Consider the following 23,287-nt stretch of genomic DNA (forward strand, 5'->3'; position numbering starts at 1 on the left):
CTCAAGATCGATCCGGAGTGCTCTCTCTGTATTATATTCATGTTCTGTTAATTAGATGGGATTGTTGTACACTTGACCTTTGGAATCAGCGCCGTCAGTGGAGTTTTGTAATTAATTCCAATTGAAAGTTCGACGCGTTAAATAGCGAGTGCGAAAATTGTATCTTCGAAGGATTCTCGTTCGTACTCGCGGAGTTTTTTTCTGAAATGTGAGAAGCTCGAAAAATTTCCGAATGTATCCACCTCGTCACGTTTCTCTCCTTGAAATCGGCAACGATATCAATTTATCGTTCTGATTTTTCAAGCGACGATGCCCCGTTACCGATGACTTGAAGGTGGCTACGAAATGCAACCGTCAAAAAACACGCCACGTATGATGGATATTTTCAAAAATATGTTCACATAAATTCACGATAAATTTCTATTCGTCATGTCTTCGTCAAACGGAACGGAAATTCGAGGAGAGGGCATGACTCGTGAGTTGAATTACGTAATACGGCTACTCAAAAACTGCAACCACTGAATTTCGTTCGTTATTGCTCCAAAGCTGATGATTTGAAATTATATTTCAGTCAATCATCACTCCCCTGCTTACGCCTACTGCCCGACGTGTTCCAAGAACGTGGTAACCGAGGTCCGAATATCCTATTCAAAAATCGCTCACCTCACATGCATCGTATGCGTATTGTCTGGGTGCGTTACCGCGTGACATTGATATTTTTGTAACTCAAAGTAACCGTAATTTTGATTTTCATTTGTACGCAGTTGTCTTTTCGGTTGCTGTCTTCTTCCTTATTTCTCGATGTGTTTCGTAACCGCGAAACATTATTGTCCCGATTGTGGTGGTTACTTAGGATCTTACAATCCGTTGCTGGAAGTTCTTTCCTAGTCGGATATACGAGTTGTTACCCGGGAAGATTTTTACCATTTATTTTTGGTGAGAAATTAGTCTTCAATGGCAATAACAATACTTTCGCGATAAAATTCATTTAGGTATGTAAAAAATATCTTTCCATATTGCATAGGACGTGAAAAAGAGGCTACGCAATATGTCAGCCTGAAACACCACCGACTGTGCTCGCTCCATTTTTCATCGGACGGCTTCCTGACACCAAAGCGAGACAAGTTGACTAGGCGAGCAATTCCAATCGACTATCGTGACGCAGAGATCCATAGCGAAATGGAGAGTTTCGATAATAGTCGAGTTGTGAGGACTTACGGTATCACCCCACAGATACCTCTAGCTGATCTGGTGCCGGATAATTATTATCCGTATGGGTCTTCCCGAGCTGCAAGTCCGACGGCTTCGAGCGCTCATTCTAACGAAGATGAAACTGAGCGCCTACGATCCGAAAATGAGAGGTTGCGCAGCATCATTCGAAAAATGGAAGGACGAATGAGTCAACTTGCCACCAGCACTTCAAACCCCCACCAATCGCAACTAAAAGTTTCGGGTGATCCGGTGGATTCGAACGAGCCAAGGCCCTCCACTTCCATCGACATCAGCGGGGTGAAGTCTGAAGTCAGTCGCACGATGATTGACATGCAGTTGCGCCCCGAAAACACCACCAAGGCCTTCCCTGAGAATCAGCGAGATCTCGCCATGAAGATGCACTATTATTCCGCATCGGGGTACGAGAAGTTGCGTCAAATGGGACTGAAGTTGCCAGCGGAGAGGACGGTTCGCAGATGGATTGCAGAAACTGAAATCAACGTGGGGTTCTGTGAGCACGTATTCACAGCGTTGAAGCAGGCCATGCTAGACATCCCTCCCGAACAGAGGTGTTGTGCGCTAAAGTGGGATGAAATGTCCCTGATGGAACGGGAGGAGTATGACGTGAAGACCGACGTCATCGAAGGCTTTGAAGACCTTGGACCTCTGGGTAGAACTGAGCGACGCGCTAATCACGCCTTCGTGCTCTGCTTGAACGGACTGCATGCGGGCAACCAATGGCGAACGATGTTGGCGTATTTTCTGCCATGCAACAACGTGTCGGGCTCAGACATTGTTCGTTTGGTGAGGCAATGCATCGGCAAAATCAATGACGCCGGAGCTGACCTCAAGATGACAGTCTGTGACCAGGGAACGAGTAACGGCAGAGCTTATTCCGAATTGGGAGTAAGCGAAGACCGGCCTTACTTCTTTCACGGAGGGAAAAAAATCATCGCGCTCTTCGACTTTCCGCACGCGGTAAAAAACGTTCTAGGATTGTTCCGTAAGTGGGGTAAGATCACTGCAGCAGATAAGGTTGCTGTTTATTCGGATTTCACTAATACATTCCGTAGCGATCTTGGATGCGCAACGTCTAATCTTTTAGGTCATATCACGGAAGCTCACATGTGGCCTAACGCTTTCGAACGGATGAATGTCTCCCGAGCTTTTCAGGTTTTCAGCAAGCGGTTCGCTTCTGCGATGGAATTGGCGCGTCATTCGGAAGCTGTGAAATCGGAAACGATTCCTGACTCCGCGAGATTTTGCCGAAGTATGGACAAAATCATAGATGCTTGCAACAGTTCGAGCATCTTCAATGAGAACCCCGCAAAGAGACCTCTAAGCGAAGAGAACCCACAGGTGGAGGAAGTCCTTGTAGATTTTCTATCTTGGGCGCCGCACATGAAAGTGTGCGCTAAGGGTAGATGGAAGCGACCGGTATCATTCGTAGGAATAGTACAAACAGTTCGCGGTATCCTTATGCTCTATCGCCAGCTGCGAGAGCAGTTCCCAGGATACAAGTTATGTACAGCATTATGTAACCAAGATTCGGTGGAACAACTCTTTTCCAGATTCCGAGGACGTGGTGGCTTCAATCCAAACCCAACGTGCAGAATGTTCCGACTCACCGCACGTCACTTGGTATCGGTCCGCAACATTATTTCCTCGAAGCGGGGTAATGTCATCTGCGCTGACCTGCCATACTTGGCTGTTGCAATTCCGACCGAAGAACCGCAGCTCGCCGGTGATCTTACGGATCGGCAATACGAAGCCGGTGTAAGTGCCGTCGAATTCTTCGAAGATGGGGAATTTGCACCAGTTGTTGACGACGAAAACGACGAACCTCTCGATGCACGGAGCGAAAGCGACAGTGACAGCGACGTTGAGGACGATGACGACCTCGACTTGGCGACGCAGTTACGCATGTTCCAACCCACCGCAGCTCCTGTAAGACCAGGATCGTACGAGGCTAACGCTATAGCCTTCTTCGCCGGCTATACGGTAAACAAGTTGTCCAAGGTGCACCCTTGTGACCGCTGTCGAGATATGATGGCCAAAAAGGTATCCGATACGGTCAATTCTAATGAAAGGTATACGGTATGCCGAGAATACGTAAGTGACGACACGTACCTAGTTACGTCGTTAAAAAGACCAACTGACAGGTATTATAAGATTGTGGAAGCTCAGCTTCAGTCTTTTCTTCCAGTGTTCATCCAGCACAAGCACGAGGGTGGCATACTGAGGAAGCTCGTTGTTCACGCAATCGATGCAACGACCAAAATTGACCCGCAGTGGTTCGACGAGTCTGATCCGTGCAACAGCCATAGGATCTTCGCCGTGCGGTTCATGTTGAGGGTGAAACTTCAACGTTATTGCCAGCTCGACAACCGGGCTGCCAAATCGAAGAGCCAAGAGAAGCGTCGTGCAGCTGCGGCGAAACGAAATGCTCTCAAGCCAGCCAGGAAGATGCGAAACATCCTCCATACCTAAGGTTGACACGTACACTTGGCACTTTTGTCGAGTACACGTAGCCGATGGCAGTACGTACATGTGATACAGATACTTGTTACGTAATTCAAATAACTCTGTTGATTACAGCTTGTTCAGACGAACATGTCTCATCGTGATCAGCATTGACGTTTTTGATATTCCCGTTGCAAATGATAAAATATTGACGAGCGGAGTAAATATTTTCACACAATATTACCATAACATTACTTGGAGAACCATGATGAATAGAAAGTGCCTCCGGGTTTTCTAGATGTTTTGAGATGAATGTGTTCCAAAAAAGTATCGTGGAGTCGCCATTTTTTTGCAATTGATTATGTGATGTCGGTATATTATTAATATGAACGTATTGATATATTATTATTATGACATGATTATATATTAATACCAACATATTAATATCTTACTATTGTCACACAATTATATGTGAAAAGGGAACGTTGGATTCATAGCCGTCCCGATCCTACCGAGAGTTCAGGGTGAGCTGCTCGTGCGGTTATATTGCAGGGATTAATACCCATGTGTAAAACAGAGCTGTGAATTCGGCAGAAGTTCTTGAGCGACTCCGCGGTATGAAAAAGTCGGTCGACTTACACTTTCCTAATAAGAAAGCATTTAGTGTGATAATGATCCGTTTGGAGCAATCCAAATGTGAGCTCCCTGTAGTATGGCTATTCTGTTAGGAATAGTTCTCCCTGTTCTCTCAGGTAGGATTGGGACATTGTTGACCGACGCACGTTCATCTCATGTTCTTGTGATCGGTTTATTAGACCGTTCACTGTAACAATGGCTCTCGGTATTTTGTTGGTCTGCCGTCATCTTGCAACTCGAAGACTTTTCGCACGTCGAAAGCGAAAAGACGGGGGAAGACCGGGAAAAGTGGACTCCATTTTACTCCGGTCTCCTCCATGAAATTTGTGATACAATTGTTCATGTTTTTTTCCTTCGAATTAGTATACAGATTGTGCGTGCAATCGATTCGTGTTTGCCTTTGATCTGGCGATACTTATAAAGTGTCAGACAATCGTAAATGTGTATCGAGTGTAGCGTACCGCTTACTATCCAATCTAGGATTCAATGGGATACAGAGTGCTTCGATGGATGCAAATCCCAGTCTGACGGCAGAACTTCGTTTCCTAATATCGATACAATGATTATGAAACATGCGATTATTACTAATTCAAAATTGCGACTTTCAGATTCGGCAAACTGGCGTTCATCGTCCCTGCCGGACGAAATCGATGGACCCTATTGTATTATACCTACAAATAGAATCTCTTATTAATCGAAATATCACTCATTGTCTGTATTTATATTTTAGGATTCGTGGCTTCAATAAAATAATTTTGGATTTTAAAATTGATTTGTGGCCTTTTTGTATCCAACTCCGACTTAATTTCTATCATTAAATGTGCCCTGAATTCTACTTTGACCTTCAATCGCTTTCAAACCTTTAGACTTCTCAAAGAATGATGGATACCTTTTGCTAGGGCCATATTCAATTCCCTACAAAAATATGTCTGGGATCTATGCGGATGCGGAATCCGTCCCACGCGAGTTCGGCTCGCATTTTTTTTTAATACGCCGAACAAATCCATTAATCCACAGCTATTTTTTTATTAGATTCTGGCGGTTGAATTGTTATTAAAAACGAAAACAGCGCGAACACTACCTAGATTTATGCAACGCTAGGAAATATTATAGAAATATGATGGAAATACCATAGAAATACCATAAAAGAGATACCATAAAGTACTATTTTCCCAAAGACCGTCAGCTGGCCAATTACATTAAATATTTCGCCAACATATAATCACGCATGCAGTCATATCTGTGATGATATCTGATATCAATATATCTATGATATTGATATGATCAATTGGTGCTCAAGTCATTCGAGTGGTACGAGCATCTCGTCGGATTGCTGCGCTCCATTTTGGATCGTCCGAATGGATTATATTTTATATTGCGTCACCGCGTATATGCCACGTGATATTTTCAGTCGGCGAATGAATTTGTTGATCATACCTACGTATCGGTCATGCGGTTGGCCGCCAATTTTCACGTTATCGATCAAGACCCTGTTTTACCATAAAATGCAGATGGCGCCCTAGGCTGGAGCTCTTATTTTGTAACATACTACCGTATGACTCCGACTTTTCGCAACTTGTCCGATCTAGTTCAATATATCTATGGTGAGAGGCTCTATATCGGGTATACATATTTTTCCAACGATTGAAATTTATTATTTTAATAAATAAACGTCGTAATAGCATAGTCATATTGAACAATAGTATCTTTACCTGGACAGGTAACTGTTGAACATTGAAATGTCAAAGTCGATTGAAAGTGACTCGCATGTATAATTGAGTGATTAATTCGATAGGAGGCAAGAAATCATCTTCAATCATGTGTCATCAATAATAGGTGATCTCTGGATATTGCTCCAATGAATGATGTGAAAAACCAGCGAAAAAAAAGCAAATCAACTGCATTATCTTTCATTACTTCTGATACAGGTTTCTATACACGGTTTTCTTTTCTCTATTTCTCAATCGCTCCAGGACTAGAATAACTTCGAGTTGTAGACTCCGACGAAAGCGTTGCATTTTCCACAATAGTGTTTCGTAGCCAGAAGAGAATCCACGCAATATACGCAAGGCGCGCAAGGCCAGCACCTGGAAATTTTTGAAAATGGTAATTAGAAGAATATTCGTATATAAATCGGGATTCGCTGCTGAAGAAGAAAAAAAACAATTATCCTCGACGTACCCCACGAGGCATAAAACTAGAGCGAACAGGTGAGTCCTCGTACTCGCTCCCTTATCGGTTCTTGTGATTCCGGTTTCTCCGCATAATTGACAAGTTATATTGCAAGGGTCGGGGCCAACGCTTGCACCGGCAGAAAACACGTGGACGGAGGTACCTGCAGAAAAAAGTAACGAACCATTAGTATAAAAAGAGATGAAGAAAGACAGAAGACTCGCTTTGCAAGAAGTTCCATACTTATTTATGTACCAGCAATAATTAATTTTTTACCTGAGACTGGATACTAAACGCGTTACATAATTTTAGTTTCTGTACCAGTGTCTGATTGTGAGTAGTAATAAATTAAACATTTTTTGAACAAATATTGGGATAACAGTTGCTAGTTTACTGCAGTAACAGATTCGTGAAGTTAACGTATACAAACAGAAATTAGTGGGATTCTTATAATTCGTCAAGATAAGATACCATCAGTTCTTATCAGTTAACATATACTGCATGTATGCTATAGTAATCGTTCATTCGTTTCTCGATTCTGCGTGGTTTTTGAAGTTTTATATTCGATGCTTCGTAATGACATTATACTCGATAAGAACCGAGCATATCTTCAGCTTGTCAAACGCAAATACAAGACGAAAAATAACATTCAATAATAACGTGGAGAATAAAAACTGCAACAATCGGATCTGTAATTAAGCACAAAAATATTCCTACACGAGCATACATGCATGCCTTACATTTCCAAATTTAATCACGATCATATTAGAACGGAATGATATCGACAGATTGTGAAGTCCATCATAGCTTGAAGAAAAATTTTTATTTTTTACGTTTTAAAAATATGTAAAATTGAACAATCGTAACGGCAATAATCGACATACCCAATATCGCAATTACATTTCCAATATATTTTCAGATCGACTAGCAGCTGCATGCCGTCTTAAATAATTATTTGAGTGGAAAGTTTTTATTTTTTTTCGGCTCCGTATACGGCGCAATAAAAATGTCGTCATTCAGGCAGGATGATCTAAGCTTAAAATTTTTTTTTTTTCTTTAAGTAAAGATCGAATATATTAATTCTTTTAAATATGGTCTACCTGGTTGTATGGTAACAGGTTGTGCCGGAGTGTAGGCTACACCACCACCGCCTGTATAGGTGATTGGTTCGGTCGTCGGATTGTACGGCGAAGCATTATCCTGATGATGCATTTTATTATTTCCTAATAACAGAGTTTATTGAAATATTCTAGATTTATAATACAGATATTTCTCCACTAATATTCACTCTCTCGTTGAATAAAATACGTAATCACCATCCATTAACTGATAATATTACACAGAAAATCACCCATACAAAAACTACTACTACACGGCCAACCGCGACTGCCGCAGACACTCGTGGCATGCGGTGGATTGGACGATAGTCGACATGGCCGGCAAACAGGTGGGTTACAGAGTAGGGATATCGGAGGGAAAGAGAGAGAAATAAAAATGGGAAGGAGAAGCGGGCGAGGATTGACGGGCAATAAAAATTTGTTGATAATGATAACTGCGGGGTTATCGTGGATTATACTCATTTCTATGACGTACGCAACCGACAGAGTTTCCTTCATCCAAAAATCGAAACGACCCTCACCCATCGATTTGATTGTACCATATTTGAATTTTTTCGAGTCAGGATTTTGTTGATGCAACGATCGTTTATTGACGTCACATACGTATGTGTACGGGGTCATGACGATCGGTGTACATATTAATCAACATACGAGTATGCATGTACACATAAATATGAGATCGGGACCGTTCCGCATGGGATGCGGAAGTGAAAACCGGATATGAGTCACCCAGGCGTGAATTGCCTCCGTGCCCGTGGCGCGGCTAAAATAGGCTATGGAATTCGAACGATTGTGTAATTGTCCGAACTTTATTATAGCTATTTTCCCTGGATTTCTTTGCCCCCGTATCAGGAAATCGACCTGGAGTTGCTCCATCGTGGATTGGATGATGTTTCAGAGGAGAACCTCGAAGTTAGATGAGAGAAAAAATATCATTCGCAATCTGATCGCGGACCAAACACTTGAAAGTTGATCCTTGACGTCAAAAGAAAAACGGTTTGTTCTTCGAAGCCGAAACCAGCAGGATATTATTTCTGTGCCGACAATCAGTAATTATTTTAACAATTTAAACAAGCGAACTTATAGGAAAATCAAGGATATCTCGATGCGAAAGATTCGTAGCTCAATTTAGTCAACGGATTCGTGTTCCTGAGGTCAAAATATTTAAGAAAAGTGTCATACAATCGATTTCAAAAATACTTCCTTTTTTACCCAAAAATTAACATTTTTTATTCTTGGGATTTCTAAGCTATCCTTATGTATTTCGATCTTAGGAATCCGAACTCACGAGTTAAATTGATTGATCTATAAAATTGATTGAGTTATCAGCAAGTTTTCGCTTTTTTTGAGGAGGAAGATTGAAATACAATCTCGATGATTAAACGACGACGACTGATATCGAAAGCAGTGCGCGCGTTCAATGCTAGTAACAATAAATTTAACATTGATTAACCACGAAAGTTATGGTCTCAGAAATGTTTTCCGTATTTTCATTTGTTTTAAATCTACTACATTTTAATATTGTCGTCACCAATTCCGTTTGTAGAGATCTTCTGACTTCTTTTTTTCCTACGAATCTACGGATGTGAGATTTAAAAAAGTGGTTAGAATACACGCATAGTACGATATCATGCTTATCTATGAGAGAAGAGCGCATTTCATCCAATGTTCCCGGATTAATTTGAACTTTCAAATTTGTGCGTCGGAAGTTCATTGTCATGTTTGATCACGTGATTTTACAATCGACCGTCGTTGGCGACGAGACGCCTGCGCGTCTAGCTCCTGTTCGATACATAGCGCATATCCGAAGCGTCCTCGCTTGGTTCAAATTTCACTCGAGATAGGAAAAATTCCTTGCATTTCCCCGCGATGACTAATTACCTTTGTGTCATAACTTAATGACTCGCGACGACAATTTTTCGATTGTATGAGAGTCGAACGTAAACGTTGTATGATTTGATAAATTTTGTACTTTCTGGTCGTCGAGTACTTCGCCAATGGCATTTATTCCTAGCAGATTTCGAAGGTTCGTGGACACGACGTGCAACAGAAACTTGAGCTCCACACCCACGGAAAACAAATCCAGTACAAACTGAAAAATGAAATAAAAGTTATCGCAATAATGAATTAAAAAAAATTGCATGCGACGGCGACACGACTATAGTTTTATAGTTAGGTATATAACTTATAATTTCCTCACGGTGACTGCATTCAAAAATCCCCTGGGTCAAATTAACCCAGTAAGACAATTGTGATTAAATTCGGAGTTGTAGAAACATTCTCTTATTGCTTCGAAAACCGTAACATCGTAGAGATCCGACGATTCTGGCTGAGGATTTTAACTGTCATCGGCCGGTCCTTCGTATAAAAAATCGAAATAAAAATCAATGAACAATGCGTGTATAATTATTTTCATTCTAACTTGGATTCGGCTCCTGCACAATGGTTGAAGATTTGTTGAGCGCATAGGGAGGTGCAGGAGCTGCTTTTGAAGGTTGAGATGTTCTATGCAATGTGTAAGGTGGCGTTGGATCTGTAATCGCTTCCGTTCTCACAGTTCTTAGTTTTGATTCGACGGCGGCGGCAGATCGCATCTTTAACCATCGTCGAATTTATTAATAACTAATAGGTAAGTGTACGTGTACCTTGATAGTAGACTAAAGTTTAATCGTTAACTGGTAATGCTGCAACCTAGAGCGCACCGGTTCGCTACAAATGAGTCTCCGAGCAAATGAGGAATCCGATATACGTATGGCGCGAGGCGAACGATGAATTTTTTTTTTACAAATTCAAGTCACAATTAATCCTCGAATTCTATAGATACCGATTAACACGATACCTCATTGAGCGGAGGGACTTTTTTTTATTATCTTTTTTCGCGCTTTTCATAAACTGATAACATCGTTTCGCCGAATCGGTGGCCTTAACTTATCTTCTGAATATGTTTTACGGTCGATGTTCGATGCGATTTGTAGAACAGCTCCGAAGGGGGCAAATCTTATCTCGTTCGATTTTCAATAGCTTATCGCATTGTTGATTTTACACATAGGTATACCTAAAAATACCTCTTAAAATTTTTATCGTCTCTGCTGCTGAAGCGATCAAATTTTTTATGAAGATTTATTTATGACGCACAAGAATTAAAACACGACCCCCGCAATATTTTGGATGAAACAAAAGGCCTGAAAACTATCGAATGAATGTACAACTATATGTATTAGAAAAACCGAACACTCCTACTCCTCATTACATCATCAATCATTATAAAACATATATATTCACGACTAGACTGAACAGTTTATCACTTTTCAATACGATGTAGTTTACATTTTTCTCATTATTCTTAAAATTGCTATTATTATTTGTTTTTTTATCTTTACAATGGGTTTTTACATCTTATGACGGATTCCTATATGTTATCTTTTCGTATGTTCATGGACACTATTATTTTACACGTTACAGTACATTATATGTATATTTTCACTTACACAATCACTCTCGCAAATGCTGATTTAATTTGAAGGTCTGAAGTATCACGTTCGTCGGAATTCCGATGGAGCTCATTAGCTTGATTTTCAGACGATATAATATTGAATTATCATTTGTTTCCTCATACAAATTCCGAAAGTCCTCGTCATCGTGCGAATTTCCATCACCTTCCATTTACCTCTGCTGCATTTTGTACGATGATATTTAATTGGGTGTATTATTACTCCATTCATACGCACAAGAAATTGTGCGTTCCCATTTTCTTAGTTTCTATCTCGTCGCGTTGGATGGTATTTTCAATTTATTTCTCTGAACATTCTTTCGGAATTACCTTGATTCTCGTTCATTATTCAAAGAAAATCAGTCTATCCCACCCGCAATTATTATTGATTGCGAGTCGGTAATCGATACCTATTAGCAACATCGTCGTCCATTTTTTTATAATTTTAGTTATACCCGCTCATATATATTAGAAAAGATCACACGGTGAACACATCGACAGACAACACCTGAAAAATATTATTGCGATCAATTAATTGGTAAACAAATGGCGATGATCCAGCCGATCGTGAGTCACCGCTGTACGATTCTACGTGCGGGAATTTCAATAATTGGGCGTGGACGTCTACGCGTGAAAGAATACGTTGTCACATGTGTAATAATTTCTTGGAACTTACGCAAGACAACAACCGCAGCATACAGCTTCTCCCGTACTTATACCTCTGCTCTGTTGCTGTTCCGGGGCCGGCACGACGTAGACGGTTGTGTCTAGTCGTAAGTAACAATTCAGAAATCATAAATTCTAGCGTATGATCGATACAAAAAAGTAATACGGTTCTTTGTAATTATCAATTCAGAATTCAGAATATCATACTTGGAGGCGGTTGTTGCATCACCGGTGGTTGCCCGTAGGGAGGCGGAGGGCCGTATTGTGGTGCGAAACCAGGTTGCGGTGGTCCTTGAGGAGGATAGTGTTGATTGTGAGGTCCTCCGTACATGTTTCTGAAATATTTCTTCGCCTCTTCTCGTTTCGCGCTAAATTTTTACACTGGACTATTTACTGCCGAACTGCGTTTTGTTGAATTTTGTATCTATGCTTCTACGTACGGTGTAAAGTAGATGTATGTCACCGACTCCAAGTTTAAACGATGACTGCGTGGCTTCGCCGAGACAACCGAGGTGAGCGAGAGATAGCGCGACTGGATAAATATTCCACGTGACTCATCCGCAATAACACCGTAAATTGGACTATACGTATGTAAGTTATCTCGAATTTTTATCGATATGTTCCGTGTACACACACACCTGTACACTCGTGTCTTACGTGATTGAACTTGAGCTTTACATTTTCGTAATTATAGACGACCATTCAATACAGTTTCGGGGGTCTTCGACGTCGTCGTTCACCTTGTTTGTCAACATTGTCGATATTTCAAGTTTACTCTACCCGACCAACTTCGCTCACATATCTTAAGAATGATGACGACGTTTTCAGAATATTTTCCGGTCAGCTAGCATCGGATCAATTTTTCAAACTCGACTGCATTTTGATTTTCCATTCATTCTTGCTCGAATTCTCACTAATTTGACGGTGTGCGCCGTTACTAATTGACATGAGTTTGGTCTAATCTTTCGAAGAAATTCAGGTTTTCCGTATAAGTCGGTTATCTTTATATGCTTCGAATGTTTGCGAGGCATATCCGTAAGAGTTGGTAATTACACGTAATACCCTAAGAACTGAAAAAGTACGCGAGGACAATCTTATTTCAAACTACTCACGATTAGAACTTTTCTGGTATGTTGAGAAATTGTTATAATTATATACGAGCGTCAATACACGCGAAGGTGAAGAAGCTGTAAGTACGACTCGTGTAATATTTCGTCATAGGCATTATTTGAATTTGGCCTACTTAAGCCAGACGTTAAACTAAAATACACGAAAAAGATAAGCAGATGTCTGTAAACATGCTTTTGCATTTCAGCTATTCACTTATTATATACGTACAGACTTGAGAATATGTCACCGTCTACGATGCCGAACTCAAATATCGCGTCCAGGCTGATACTCGTTCGGTTTACCTGCGTAAACCAAATTCCTAATTATAGAGAAGAATTTTCCATCGCCATTGTTGCTAAATATTGAAGAGTCAATGTCAAGAGAGGCTTTTCTAACGCCACTTAACTTGACTTTCAATTATAACGTTTTTTTTTTCTTTTTGTTTTTAATTGAAAAATGTAATCGACAAGATTCCTGTAATTTTTATATGATCGTCATGGTCTCGGTAAATGAGTTCCTAGATATGCGTTACAAGAAGGACAGTAATGGCTGGTGCTCGTACAACAATCTGTGAAATAAATGCAAGGTACGCATGGCCAGCATCTGAAACAACAATGGCAAATGATGATCATTGTTCGTGTAAATATTACTGTGTGATCATCAATTACTACCCCACTAAACACAAAGAAACTGCCAAAAGATGTGCTCTCATTTCTGGCTGCTGAATCGTCCTGGTGGTAACCCTACGATCGCATTGTCTGCAAACCAATGATTTCGGGTCCGTTCCGAGCGACGAATAGTTGCTGGCAACGTGTACGGTCGTACCTAAAAAAAAAAAAAAACTAAGTAAGTAACAAGAGTCAAGAAATGAAAGACGACAAGAGAACACGTGAGAAATAAAATGTCTCCGATAGAAAATTCACAATGACAGTTGGAATCATTCCAGAAATGACTTGACAGCTTCTTCGGTGACGCGACATTTCGGAACGTTTCGCGATAACGAATTAATATGATAAACGGAGGTGACCAATATACACACCTGCGGGTTGCTGAATAATAATACGTTCTTGTCCATAACTCGGAGTCGAAAATACCACGGGTTCCGCATTGTTGTACGAATTTTGTTCCGAGAAGTAACTAGGAGGTGGTACAACAGTGTGGGGTGCCCTTAGATGATGCGTCGGTGCAGCTGATACGGTGTAGGGAGGTGGTGATTCGGAGTACTGGGGTAGAGGTCCATCTTTTTCCATAATTTAGGGTGAACTGTTACGAGTTCATCGGCCGAATATCACGTCGATAGCCTTACTTTTGTTATTAGGGATGCCAGATGGAAAAAAAAACAATGTACAAGTTGAAAAAACTGAACACCGAACGTAACGATCGAGTTTTTATCGTCGACTGAATCAAATTTCGACTACGTACTTTCAATTTAGTTCTTTAAGTCATCGTTATTCACGGTGACGCTAGGTACAGGCGGTCCTGATAGCATATCACTTTAACTGTTTCGCTATCTCGCTAAATACGACAATGCGAGTATCTGCGAAAGATTAATGAATTATTGAAGTTCGTTCGGTTTCAGCCATCACGCTCATCATTCGCAAAAAATTTACTCGAAATTGGACAGTCGGCATCGTGCGAAGGAAGCTTCGAATTCCGATATTCCATACCTGAAAACGAATTGGTCTTTTTTGTCACCGTTGATGCTTAATTTTTGTAACCGAACGCCATCACGAATGCATGCGTAGAACTCAAACGTCGTCACGGAAGATTATCTCATACCGATCTCGCTGACAATAAGTATCAGCATAATTGTTAACGCAGCGAGATATAACATTTTCTTTCTCTCAATTGTCTGTATAATAGAAAATTGAGTTTGCGTCGGTTTCGCACTTCCCTCATCTCGAATGGTACGCACTCTGGTGGAAATCATTGATTGGTTATTGAATAGCGATCGAATCTGCTGCTCGCAAGAGGAATGATTCGTCGCTCCCGATTGGCATCGCTTCAAAATTCAATTAATCCGGTATAATAATGCCCTAGAAAAGTACGTGTGGAGTATATATATTGACTTTGAACTTACGCGATTAGACCGAAGTGCTGTTCAATCCTTGCAGAACGCATATCCCTACTCAAGATCGATCCGGAGTGCTCTCTCTGTATTATATTCATGTTCTGTTAATTAGATGGGATTGTTGTACACTTGACCTTTGGAATCAGCGCCGTCAGTGGAGTTTTGTAATTAATTCCAATTGAAAGTTCGACGCGTTAAATAGCGAGTGCGAAAATTGTATCTTCGAAGGATTCTCGTTCGTACTCGCGGAGTTTTTTTCTGAAATGTGAGAAGCTCGAAAAATTTCCGAATGTATCCACCTCGTCACGTTTCTCTCCTTGAAATCGGCAACGATATCAATTTATCGTTCTGATTTTTCAAGCGACGATGCCCCGTTACCGATGACTTGAAGGTGGCTACGAAATGCAACCGTCAAAAAACACGCCACGTATGATGGATATTTTCAAAAATATGTTCACATAAATTCACGATAAATTTCTATTCGTCATGTCTTCGTCAAACGGAACGGAAATTCGAGGAGAGGGCATGACTCGTGAGTTGAATTACGTAATACGGCTACTCAAAAACTGCAACCACTGAATTTCGTTCGTTATTGCTCCAAAGCTGATGATTTGAAATTATATTTCAGTCAATCATCACTCCCCTGCTTACGCCTACTGCCCGACGTGTTCCAAGAACGTGGTAACCGAGGTCCGAATATCCTATTCAAAAATCGCTCACCTCACATGCATCGTATGCGTATTGTCTGGGTGCGTTACCGCGTGACATTGATATTTTTGTAACTCAAAGTAACCGTAATTTTGATTTTCATTTGTACGCAGTTGTCTTTTCGGTTGCTGTCTTCTTCCTTATTTCTCGATGTGTTTCGTAACCGCGAAACATTATTGTCCCGATTGTGGTGGTTACTTAGGATCTTACAATCCGTTGCTGGAAGTTCTTTCCTAGTCGGATATACGAGTTGTTACCCGGGAAGATTCATCGTAACTTAAAATCGCATCCGACGAATAAAATATCGATTTTACATTGCCTCCCGCCAGTCCAATTGGTTTTATTCAAACGATCGCACATGTATTATCAATCGCATAGGACTCTTGTGCGAAAAACGAAGATGGTAAAAAATACGAAATAAAAACTATCGGATCATTTTTTTTCCGCTACGCAGAGCTAGTTGGCTCTTCGATCTTCACCAAGGAGTGTAAGTACCGAGGTAAGTTCTACAAACTGGGCAATAGTGGTGTGTACTTTTGCAGGAGTCGATGCAATAAGGTATCAAACAGCATGGCCAGCATCTGTAAAATGGAATTTTTATTTCTCGCGATGATCGTCGATCGAGGATGTGGTGATGCGTAAAATGTGGTTGGCTCGATTTTGTCACCCGCATAAGAAGAGAGCGAGAGCCGATACGTGGGTGAGGGCTGATCGGCGAACTTCTATCGCGGTTACAATGACCGCTGTACATCTGGGACAAATCGTGGCTGTCGGTCTAGCCGACGAAATACCTCTGCTTGCTAAAATTAGCAGAAATTCAATCAGCGATTGAATATAATCGTGAAATTTGAAGGCGGGTTATTAATTTACGGGGAACTGAAATCATTTGTTCCATAGAGTAAGGTGAAACGTCACAGAGTCCTTGGGCTTGGGCGTAACTAGGCGGAGGAATAGGAATGACGAAAGATGCCGAGGATGTATCGGTCGAAGGTCTGGGAGGCAGAGGAATCCTTGATTCCGTAAAAATCGATCTGTGCTCCCCGAAAATTCCGGAATAGGTCGGCGGCGGCCCTAACGTGTAGGGCTGCAAATCCGACTGAAATGTTTAATTAAAAATATGTAAATGAGCTGCGGTAAATAAATTGATGATGAGATTGAAATTTAGAAAAACCTCGAAGAAGTGGTCGGCAAGTAAAGATGCCAATTAGGCACAACTTTTGCTCGTTACAAGGCGAAGCGCTCGGCGCAATTTGGGATTTTTAATGAATTTAAACTCTTACCTCTTCTCCCGCTTGTACATTTCTTCTAAAACAATTTATCCAGTTCCACCGATACCCTCGACGGCCTCTTCGCAAATTCAGGAAACTTCTATGACTGCTGATGGAAGGCGGAGCCATCCTTAATTCGGCGGGTAGAACCGGCGGTCGAATGACCCGTGAATTTGAAGAATTCGTTATCGCCAGTACCGGTGTGCCTATGGAATGACCAACGAAATATATCCCATTTCTCTCCGCAGAATCGATAGCAATTTCCATTGGTTTTCAAATTCTCTACTCGGTTCTACGCTGATGTAGCGTCTGGGATGATCTTGTTCGATGACGTCGAGCGTGAGACTCCGAGCATCCGGTGACCTGGTGCTGTAGTCAGTAGTGACGGTCAAAACTTCGCTTTTTGGTCCCGAACGATTCGACGAAACTGAAGTAGCGATTTGCAGAACATCCATGGGAATCGATGTTGCAGTTCCGTCTTTAGTCGAAGTCAGAGATGGATGCGGTGGCGTTGCTTGGGTGGCTGCTTCGTGACTGAATTTCACGGTCACCTGGGGAATAAACTTTTACGCAGGGAAAAACCAGGGGCAAAGTGGGACGGGTTTGAACCCGTGCATTATTTTTTTCTGAAGTATTTTGCGGTTTTTTTTTTTTTTTTTTTTTCATTTTGCTCTGCTAATTGAAAAGCCACGAACTCGGGTAACCAAAAATTTAGCTCACCGCTTCTACCCTGAACTGAGAAAACGTGGGTTTCAAGCTTGTGGACGGCTCGAGACTCTCCCTAATCCCTGAGGACCCAGATTTCTGCTGATCCGAGTCTGCAGATTGCGAATTGCGAGCAACCGAAATCTCAGTTTTACCCACAGCAGCAACGTCGCCGGTGGTTTCCGGGTTTATATTGTCAGATTTTTGTTCCTCGTCGTTGCGTTTCGGTATGGTTACCCCGATTAATGTAAGCGGTGTTTGAGTGCCCCGCATGGTGTGTTTGAAAATTTCCAGAGAATTATTTGTTCTATCTCGTCTGATCGTTCTTATGGACGAATTCCTTCGAATTTCCCGCAAGATATTCGGCTCATTATTTTCGTGTGTTTTTGATTTTGAATCTGCAGAAAATCGAGGAAGTTCAAATACGTCATCTTCGATTTCATTTTACCATTTACCTGAAGCACCTGAACTTTGAGGTTGCGACGTTTCGTCAGTTTCGATGAATTCCAAATCGTTGGTTGCAACGGTTTGAGGCGTTTCACGGGTATCCATTGGCTCGTTCCTTTTATGCCGATCATATAGCAGTTTTCGGTTTTTCTATTCAGCGAATTCCAGGAAGATTTTTCGAAGTCTAATTCAACGAAGTTTACTCGGGATGCACGATCCGGAACATCTTTCGTTCCTCCATTTTTCAGCCTCTTTTATGAGATCGGCGTTAATCTTATCGATTGGGATTATCGTCAGGCAAAGGGGACAGGTGTGAATTGGTTTCTTGCAGACAACAGTCAGATGTGGAATACAACAGAGACTGTAATAAAAATGACTTTCTCGTTAAGATTTTAGCCCGGACGAATGATGGGTTAAAAAATGTTGAAATTTAAAACGGAATAATTGATGATAATAACCAAAATGGACACAGCAGTTTGCTGATGAAATGAGTGATCGAGGATGATTTGTACATAACGATGGTCTGGATTTTTTCATCACATTTAGGACAGATCGTAACAATTGGCCGATAATACGAGGGCATGAATTTTAAAAGCGTTTCCATTTTTTTTTTTTCGTTTTATTCGCCAATGGTATTACACGGTGAGAACCGACCCATCGTGGAATTTTGATTTTGACATTTCACGAAGAATCGTTCAAAAACACGAATAACAAAAGATTGAAATTAGATGTCACGAACCGAACTTGATTCGAGGCAGTACAATTTAACCTATTGAGAATATTGTGGAATTTAACGTTCCGAACCTTTGTCAGCAAAACCGTAGGAGTAACTTTCTCTCTAGTTTTCACCGCAGGAGGAAGTTCTCTTGACGAGGATTACATGCGAGCAAATCGGGCACCTGTGTCTCGGTGTTGTCAACGATCTCGCGAAGCGTGGTAACCACCAACATAAGCTGTGACAACGTATTTCTATTCATTCACTATCTACATATATCCAAGTAATTTCCAACTCCAACGCTATTTCTAACCCAAATCTATAGACAACCTACGAACAAATGAGCTCCTAGGAACCACTCGCGATAGGCAACTTCGCGGTGGAAGTTTCGTGACGAATGGTATGAAATAAACTTGTACTTTTTGTACGCCTCCTACCCCTTCGAACTGGTTTCTTTTTTCAAGATTTGAACGACAGGTAAAAAATAGTATTCTGGGTGCTCAAAAAATAGTGAATCGAAAATTTCTAGCATTCTGCTATTCCGTAGTGCAGTCTGTTGAAAATCAACAATTATTTTTACGGAAGCGATTCACTTACCAGCAGGGAAGAAGAACGGTGCTCAGTAACGAAATGTACCACTTCGCTTCTGATCCAGTTTCAGCATTCACGTAATAATTGCAATGTGGGCACAGAGTTTCTCCCGAGATTTTTCCTTCAATGATATTTCGATCTAATCGATTTATTTTCGGATCCTCTTTATTACAGTCTCCGTCGTCTTCCCAGTAAACGTTTTTATGATTTTCTACCTGATGTCGATAGTCTCCGGTATTCTCTTCAGTTTGATAATCGTAATTGTCGTCCCGATGATCGTTTCCCATCATACAATCATGATTATTCGCATCTCGAAAATCTCTGTCATCTTTATCACACCATCTACAATTTTCCGTGTGATTCACACGGTGATCACAATTTCCATCGTCATTTCCAGCGTACGAGTAACCATCGTAATAATTTCTAGCGAAATTTTCATATTGCGTCATTTTATTTCCTCCTCTTTCTGCGAAAATTTGCGAAAGTAATGAAATAAAATTATACGATACTGCGTGAAAAAAAAAAAGGATTTTTTCCTTCTCACAGTCGAAATTCAGCTCACGGTTACAGTTTTTTTTTCTTCATTAATTTGATACGTGAAATTTATTGAGAGAATGATTCCGAAATTATATCGATTGAGCTTTTTCGAAATTTTTGGTCAAGATCGTGAAATTTTTTTTGTGCTCAAATTTAGCAGTGAGAGACGCCTTTGGACGTCTTCATCCCGATGCCGAAGTCATTGATTTGAAAAATTTAGGGCCATTGCCAGTCATCGTTATCAAACTGACATTGACATTCCAGCGGGTTCTGAACTCGACTGATTTTCATTCGAGATGTTTACCGACTCGCTTCAAGCGAAATACAAACTGGTCGTTTTTCTGTTCGATATAATTTTGCGCCATGGAAAAAAATCCCGCGCCTAGATGACACAAGTGCGGCGATCTTATCAATTTGATAAGTATACCACAGTAGATAGTAATGACGGAAGTATTCCCATCTGGCAATGTTAGTAATCAAAAAATACACAAGACGAGACGATCGCATTATTCGCTAGTGAAATAATCGAAGTATCGATTTATTATCGTCGAAAAATTGATCTAGAATATTGAACGATAGCTGCTGCAATTGAAACGATTATAATATAACCAGAAATAACCAGAAGTCTTGTGCTTAATTTTTTTTTTTAATAATTTTCCTATAGATTTGAAAAAATTTATCACCGGCAGGGAACAGTGGTTGTGTAACTGATGACCGACCCGGGTGTTTTTAATTCAGCAATTCGCCCGAGAATATTAAACAGGCATTTCGAGACTTTCAATGATAGCCGCGATGATCTCGCGGCAAAAAAACTACTACCCTTTCCAAATGTTAACCAGCGACATTTGCACGGTGAGAATTGTGTTCTCCATTTTTGTTTTTTTTCTCCTAACTTTCCACTTATGATCGTGCGGCGAAATATGATCGATATAATTGTTCTTCATTTTCAGAACATACGTTCCTTGGAAAAGAGATGGCTCTTATTACTTGCCCCAATTGTCTGATGTCGATAGAAACGGAAGTTCGATACGCTGGAACTGGGATGACACACTTGGCTGCAATGTGTTTATTACCGCTGGGGTAAACACTAGACCGCCTGTTTCTTTGTTGTGATTTCCCTCGCCCAATGAGAGCTTGAGTCAATTTTCTGTTTTTAGATATGATAACAGCATTGATAATTGATTGTTCGATGAGTCGATTTGAATAGATATCTGTGTCGAACGTCAACATAATCGAACGAGCGTGTATCATAATCTTTTGCTTTTTATTTTTCAAGAATATTTGAAGATTTTAATTATTGTTACAGATTATGCGTGGTACCGTACTACACGTCGCATTTCCAGAATACGGATCACTATTGTCCAATGTGCAAAGTTTACTTGGGGACAAGTTTTGCCGAGGGATGTAAATCAGTGAAATGTTGCGCTGCCGAATCTACCGAAATATTGGACGTCTGATTCGCCATCTGTATTTCGAGTTGAATTAGGGCACTGCGATGCACTTTCGTTATCGCTAACTCAGAAATCGTCCTTTGAGGATCCGAAACTCAACACCGCCATGATTAAGTTGGCGAAAAAAAAAAAAAAAAGAAAAAAAAGAAAAGACGTCACGTTGCTATACCTGGTTTGAAAAGTTAATACCCCACGTTTTTTGTGTTTCTCTAATTAATTCTACGAGCTAATTATCGTTCGTTTTAAACTTTAGAATGTTATGCGTAAATTTATATCACTGCGAAAATTTATACACCAATACTGTGTACGATAATTTATTCCTGCACCGTTATATTTTTTCATCCTACCACTTTTTTCGAGAATTTATACAGGATACGAAAGTTCTGAGAATCGTGTGAGAAAGTTTGATACGATTAAAATGGAGTTCTTTTTTCCTTGATATGCACATAAATTGAGAACATTTTTGGATGGGTATGCACCGTGTACGGTGAATTTTTACGACGCGACGTTGTCGTAATCGATGTATTTCATAACTTATGTACAGCCTTGATTTACTTCGCTGAGAAAATGCTACGGTGAAAACTCACGAGATGTTGGCTGAACATTGTTTGCTGTATTTTATCGTTGCGCATTTCGTGACTCCGGTTTAGTGTCCGTAAAGCTTCTGTAGCAGTTTTTTTTCATCCTTTTCGTCGATATTATCCGTCCACGATTTTCATATATTTCATAATTGTTACACGATATCCTCCGTCACATCGATATTATGCAAACTCTTCGTTTAAGGGTCTGCCGAGGGGGGTTCAATGCACATAAAAAGCAGGATTGCTGGGAGTCGAGTCACCGGTATTCTTCGATTTCCTCATCAGTTTAGTCGAAAAAATTTGCGTCCTCAAATTTGTCGAACAAAGCACACGCAATTATCAGGATATCCAATATGCATTTTGTATAATAACTACTGCACTTGTTATGAAATGTGCTGAGATTTTGTTTCCTCTTTTATTTCATCGATAAATTACGGCAGAGGTATCAAATATTTCAGTGAAAAGTATTTTTATAACAGCATTTTATGTGGACGTTAGAAGCACCTGAATTATTGTTTGATTTTTCTTTTGCTCTTTCAAGCTTGTCATTTAATTGAAAATTTTATCGCGATATCCATCGAGTATAAACCAACAATTCTGTCTACAATCAAAAATCAAATCAAATGGATAGAAAAAATCATGGTCGGGAAATCCAAATATTACTGCCATTGTTACCCAAATTTTAATGGTGAAGAATTAAAAATCAGAAGAATGGAGTACAAATTCTGCAGATTTTGCTCGATAGTAGACTACATTTTTTGACATGAAACACTAAAGGTTTAACGAGAGCCAGACTTATAAAAATAATTTAAGAGTCTCGTAATTTTGTATATTTCCCATCAACGAATAATGACCGGCATGCAGTTCGGTTGAGAACCATGTAAGTTATTGCGCGTACGAGAATCAAAAAATAGAAAAAAATAGACGCACCATTATACCTCGAAATCTCGCGGTTACGTGAAGGGCGATATGGAAATCTCAGAAGCTCCTCCGATCGATTTCTAAATCTTATCGCAAAGACTTAGAACACCAAAAATAGACCGGGTTCCATAACTACAACAAATCCTATTGAAACGCGTTTTTGGAACTCGGGCAAGATGAGATTTTAGCGGTGATCAATTCATGAACTTTGGGTCATAAGGTCGGCTTTTAGATCCTACGACACGCCTGAAGGATTTTCATATTCGTTTCGTAGAACGCCGGGCGCGATGCTCAGCTGGATTTAAACGTGAAAATATACGCCCACGTTTCCTAGCCGTAACGTCATTCCGTATAATGTCAACGAAATCTCCTAATATAGTCGTTATGGCTTTTATTACCCATCACGACCGGTTCAGGGAGCTGCA

At 40.6% G+C, this 23,287-nt stretch overlaps 4 protein-coding genes across 9 annotated transcripts; 3 read left to right on the forward strand and 1 right to left on the reverse strand.

The window, feature by feature from the left end:
• The first annotated feature begins 163 nt into the window (after positions 1-163).
• Positions 164-15,977, forward strand: LOC125500600 (lipopolysaccharide-induced tumor necrosis factor-alpha factor homolog). The gene is made up of 4 exons (XM_048653846.1): positions 164-475; positions 572-692; positions 765-916; positions 15,912-15,977. Exons 1-3 carry the CDS (start codon positions 430-432, stop codon positions 886-888), a joined length of 291 nt encoding a protein of 96 aa, XP_048509803.1. The 5' UTR covers positions 164-429; the 3' UTR covers positions 889-916; positions 15,912-15,977.
• LOC105691191 lies at positions 6,206-18,224 on the reverse strand. Of its 6 annotated transcripts, none has more exons than XM_048653843.1 (12): positions 18,075-18,211; positions 17,635-18,017; positions 17,201-17,465; positions 16,927-17,120; positions 16,517-16,742; positions 16,314-16,446; positions 14,948-16,227; positions 13,907-14,534; positions 13,539-13,692; positions 11,965-13,470; positions 11,768-11,858; positions 10,799-11,599 (listed from the first exon to the last, which is right to left on the reverse strand). In XM_048653843.1, exons 1-7 carry the CDS (start codon positions 18,169-18,171, stop codon positions 16,122-16,124), a joined length of 1,404 nt encoding a protein of 467 aa, XP_048509800.1. In that variant the 5' UTR covers positions 18,172-18,211; the 3' UTR covers positions 10,799-11,599; positions 11,768-11,858; positions 11,965-13,470; positions 13,539-13,692; positions 13,907-14,534; positions 14,948-16,121. The 6 variants fall into 6 exon arrangements, 5 of the variants coding, with proteins under 5 accessions (XP_048509800.1, XP_048509798.1, XP_048509799.1 ...); XM_048653841.1 differs by having other exon boundaries at positions 14,647-16,227; XM_048653842.1 differs by having other exon boundaries at positions 13,907-14,404; positions 14,535-16,227.
• LOC125500599 (lipopolysaccharide-induced tumor necrosis factor-alpha factor homolog) lies at positions 15,331-15,898 on the forward strand. Its single transcript, XM_048653845.1, has 3 exons — positions 15,331-15,470; positions 15,567-15,687; positions 15,760-15,898. Exons 1-3 carry the CDS (start codon positions 15,425-15,427, stop codon positions 15,881-15,883), a joined length of 291 nt encoding a protein of 96 aa, XP_048509802.1. The 5' UTR covers positions 15,331-15,424; the 3' UTR covers positions 15,884-15,898.
• A 2,395-nt stretch (positions 18,225-20,619) lies between the features above and the next one.
• On the forward strand, positions 20,620-21,541 carry LOC105691192 (lipopolysaccharide-induced tumor necrosis factor-alpha factor-like). The gene is made up of 3 exons (XM_012409517.3): positions 20,620-20,761; positions 20,860-20,989; positions 21,216-21,541. Exons 1-3 carry the CDS (start codon positions 20,620-20,622, stop codon positions 21,364-21,366), a joined length of 423 nt encoding a protein of 140 aa, XP_012264940.2. The 3' UTR covers positions 21,367-21,541.
• The last annotated feature ends 1,746 nt before the right edge of the window (positions 21,542-23,287 follow it).

This window comes from Athalia rosae, chromosome 4 (assembly GCF_917208135.1).
Source record: "Athalia rosae chromosome 4, iyAthRosa1.1, whole genome shotgun sequence".
NCBI classification, from domain to species: domain Eukaryota; kingdom Metazoa; phylum Arthropoda; class Insecta; order Hymenoptera; family Athaliidae; genus Athalia; species Athalia rosae.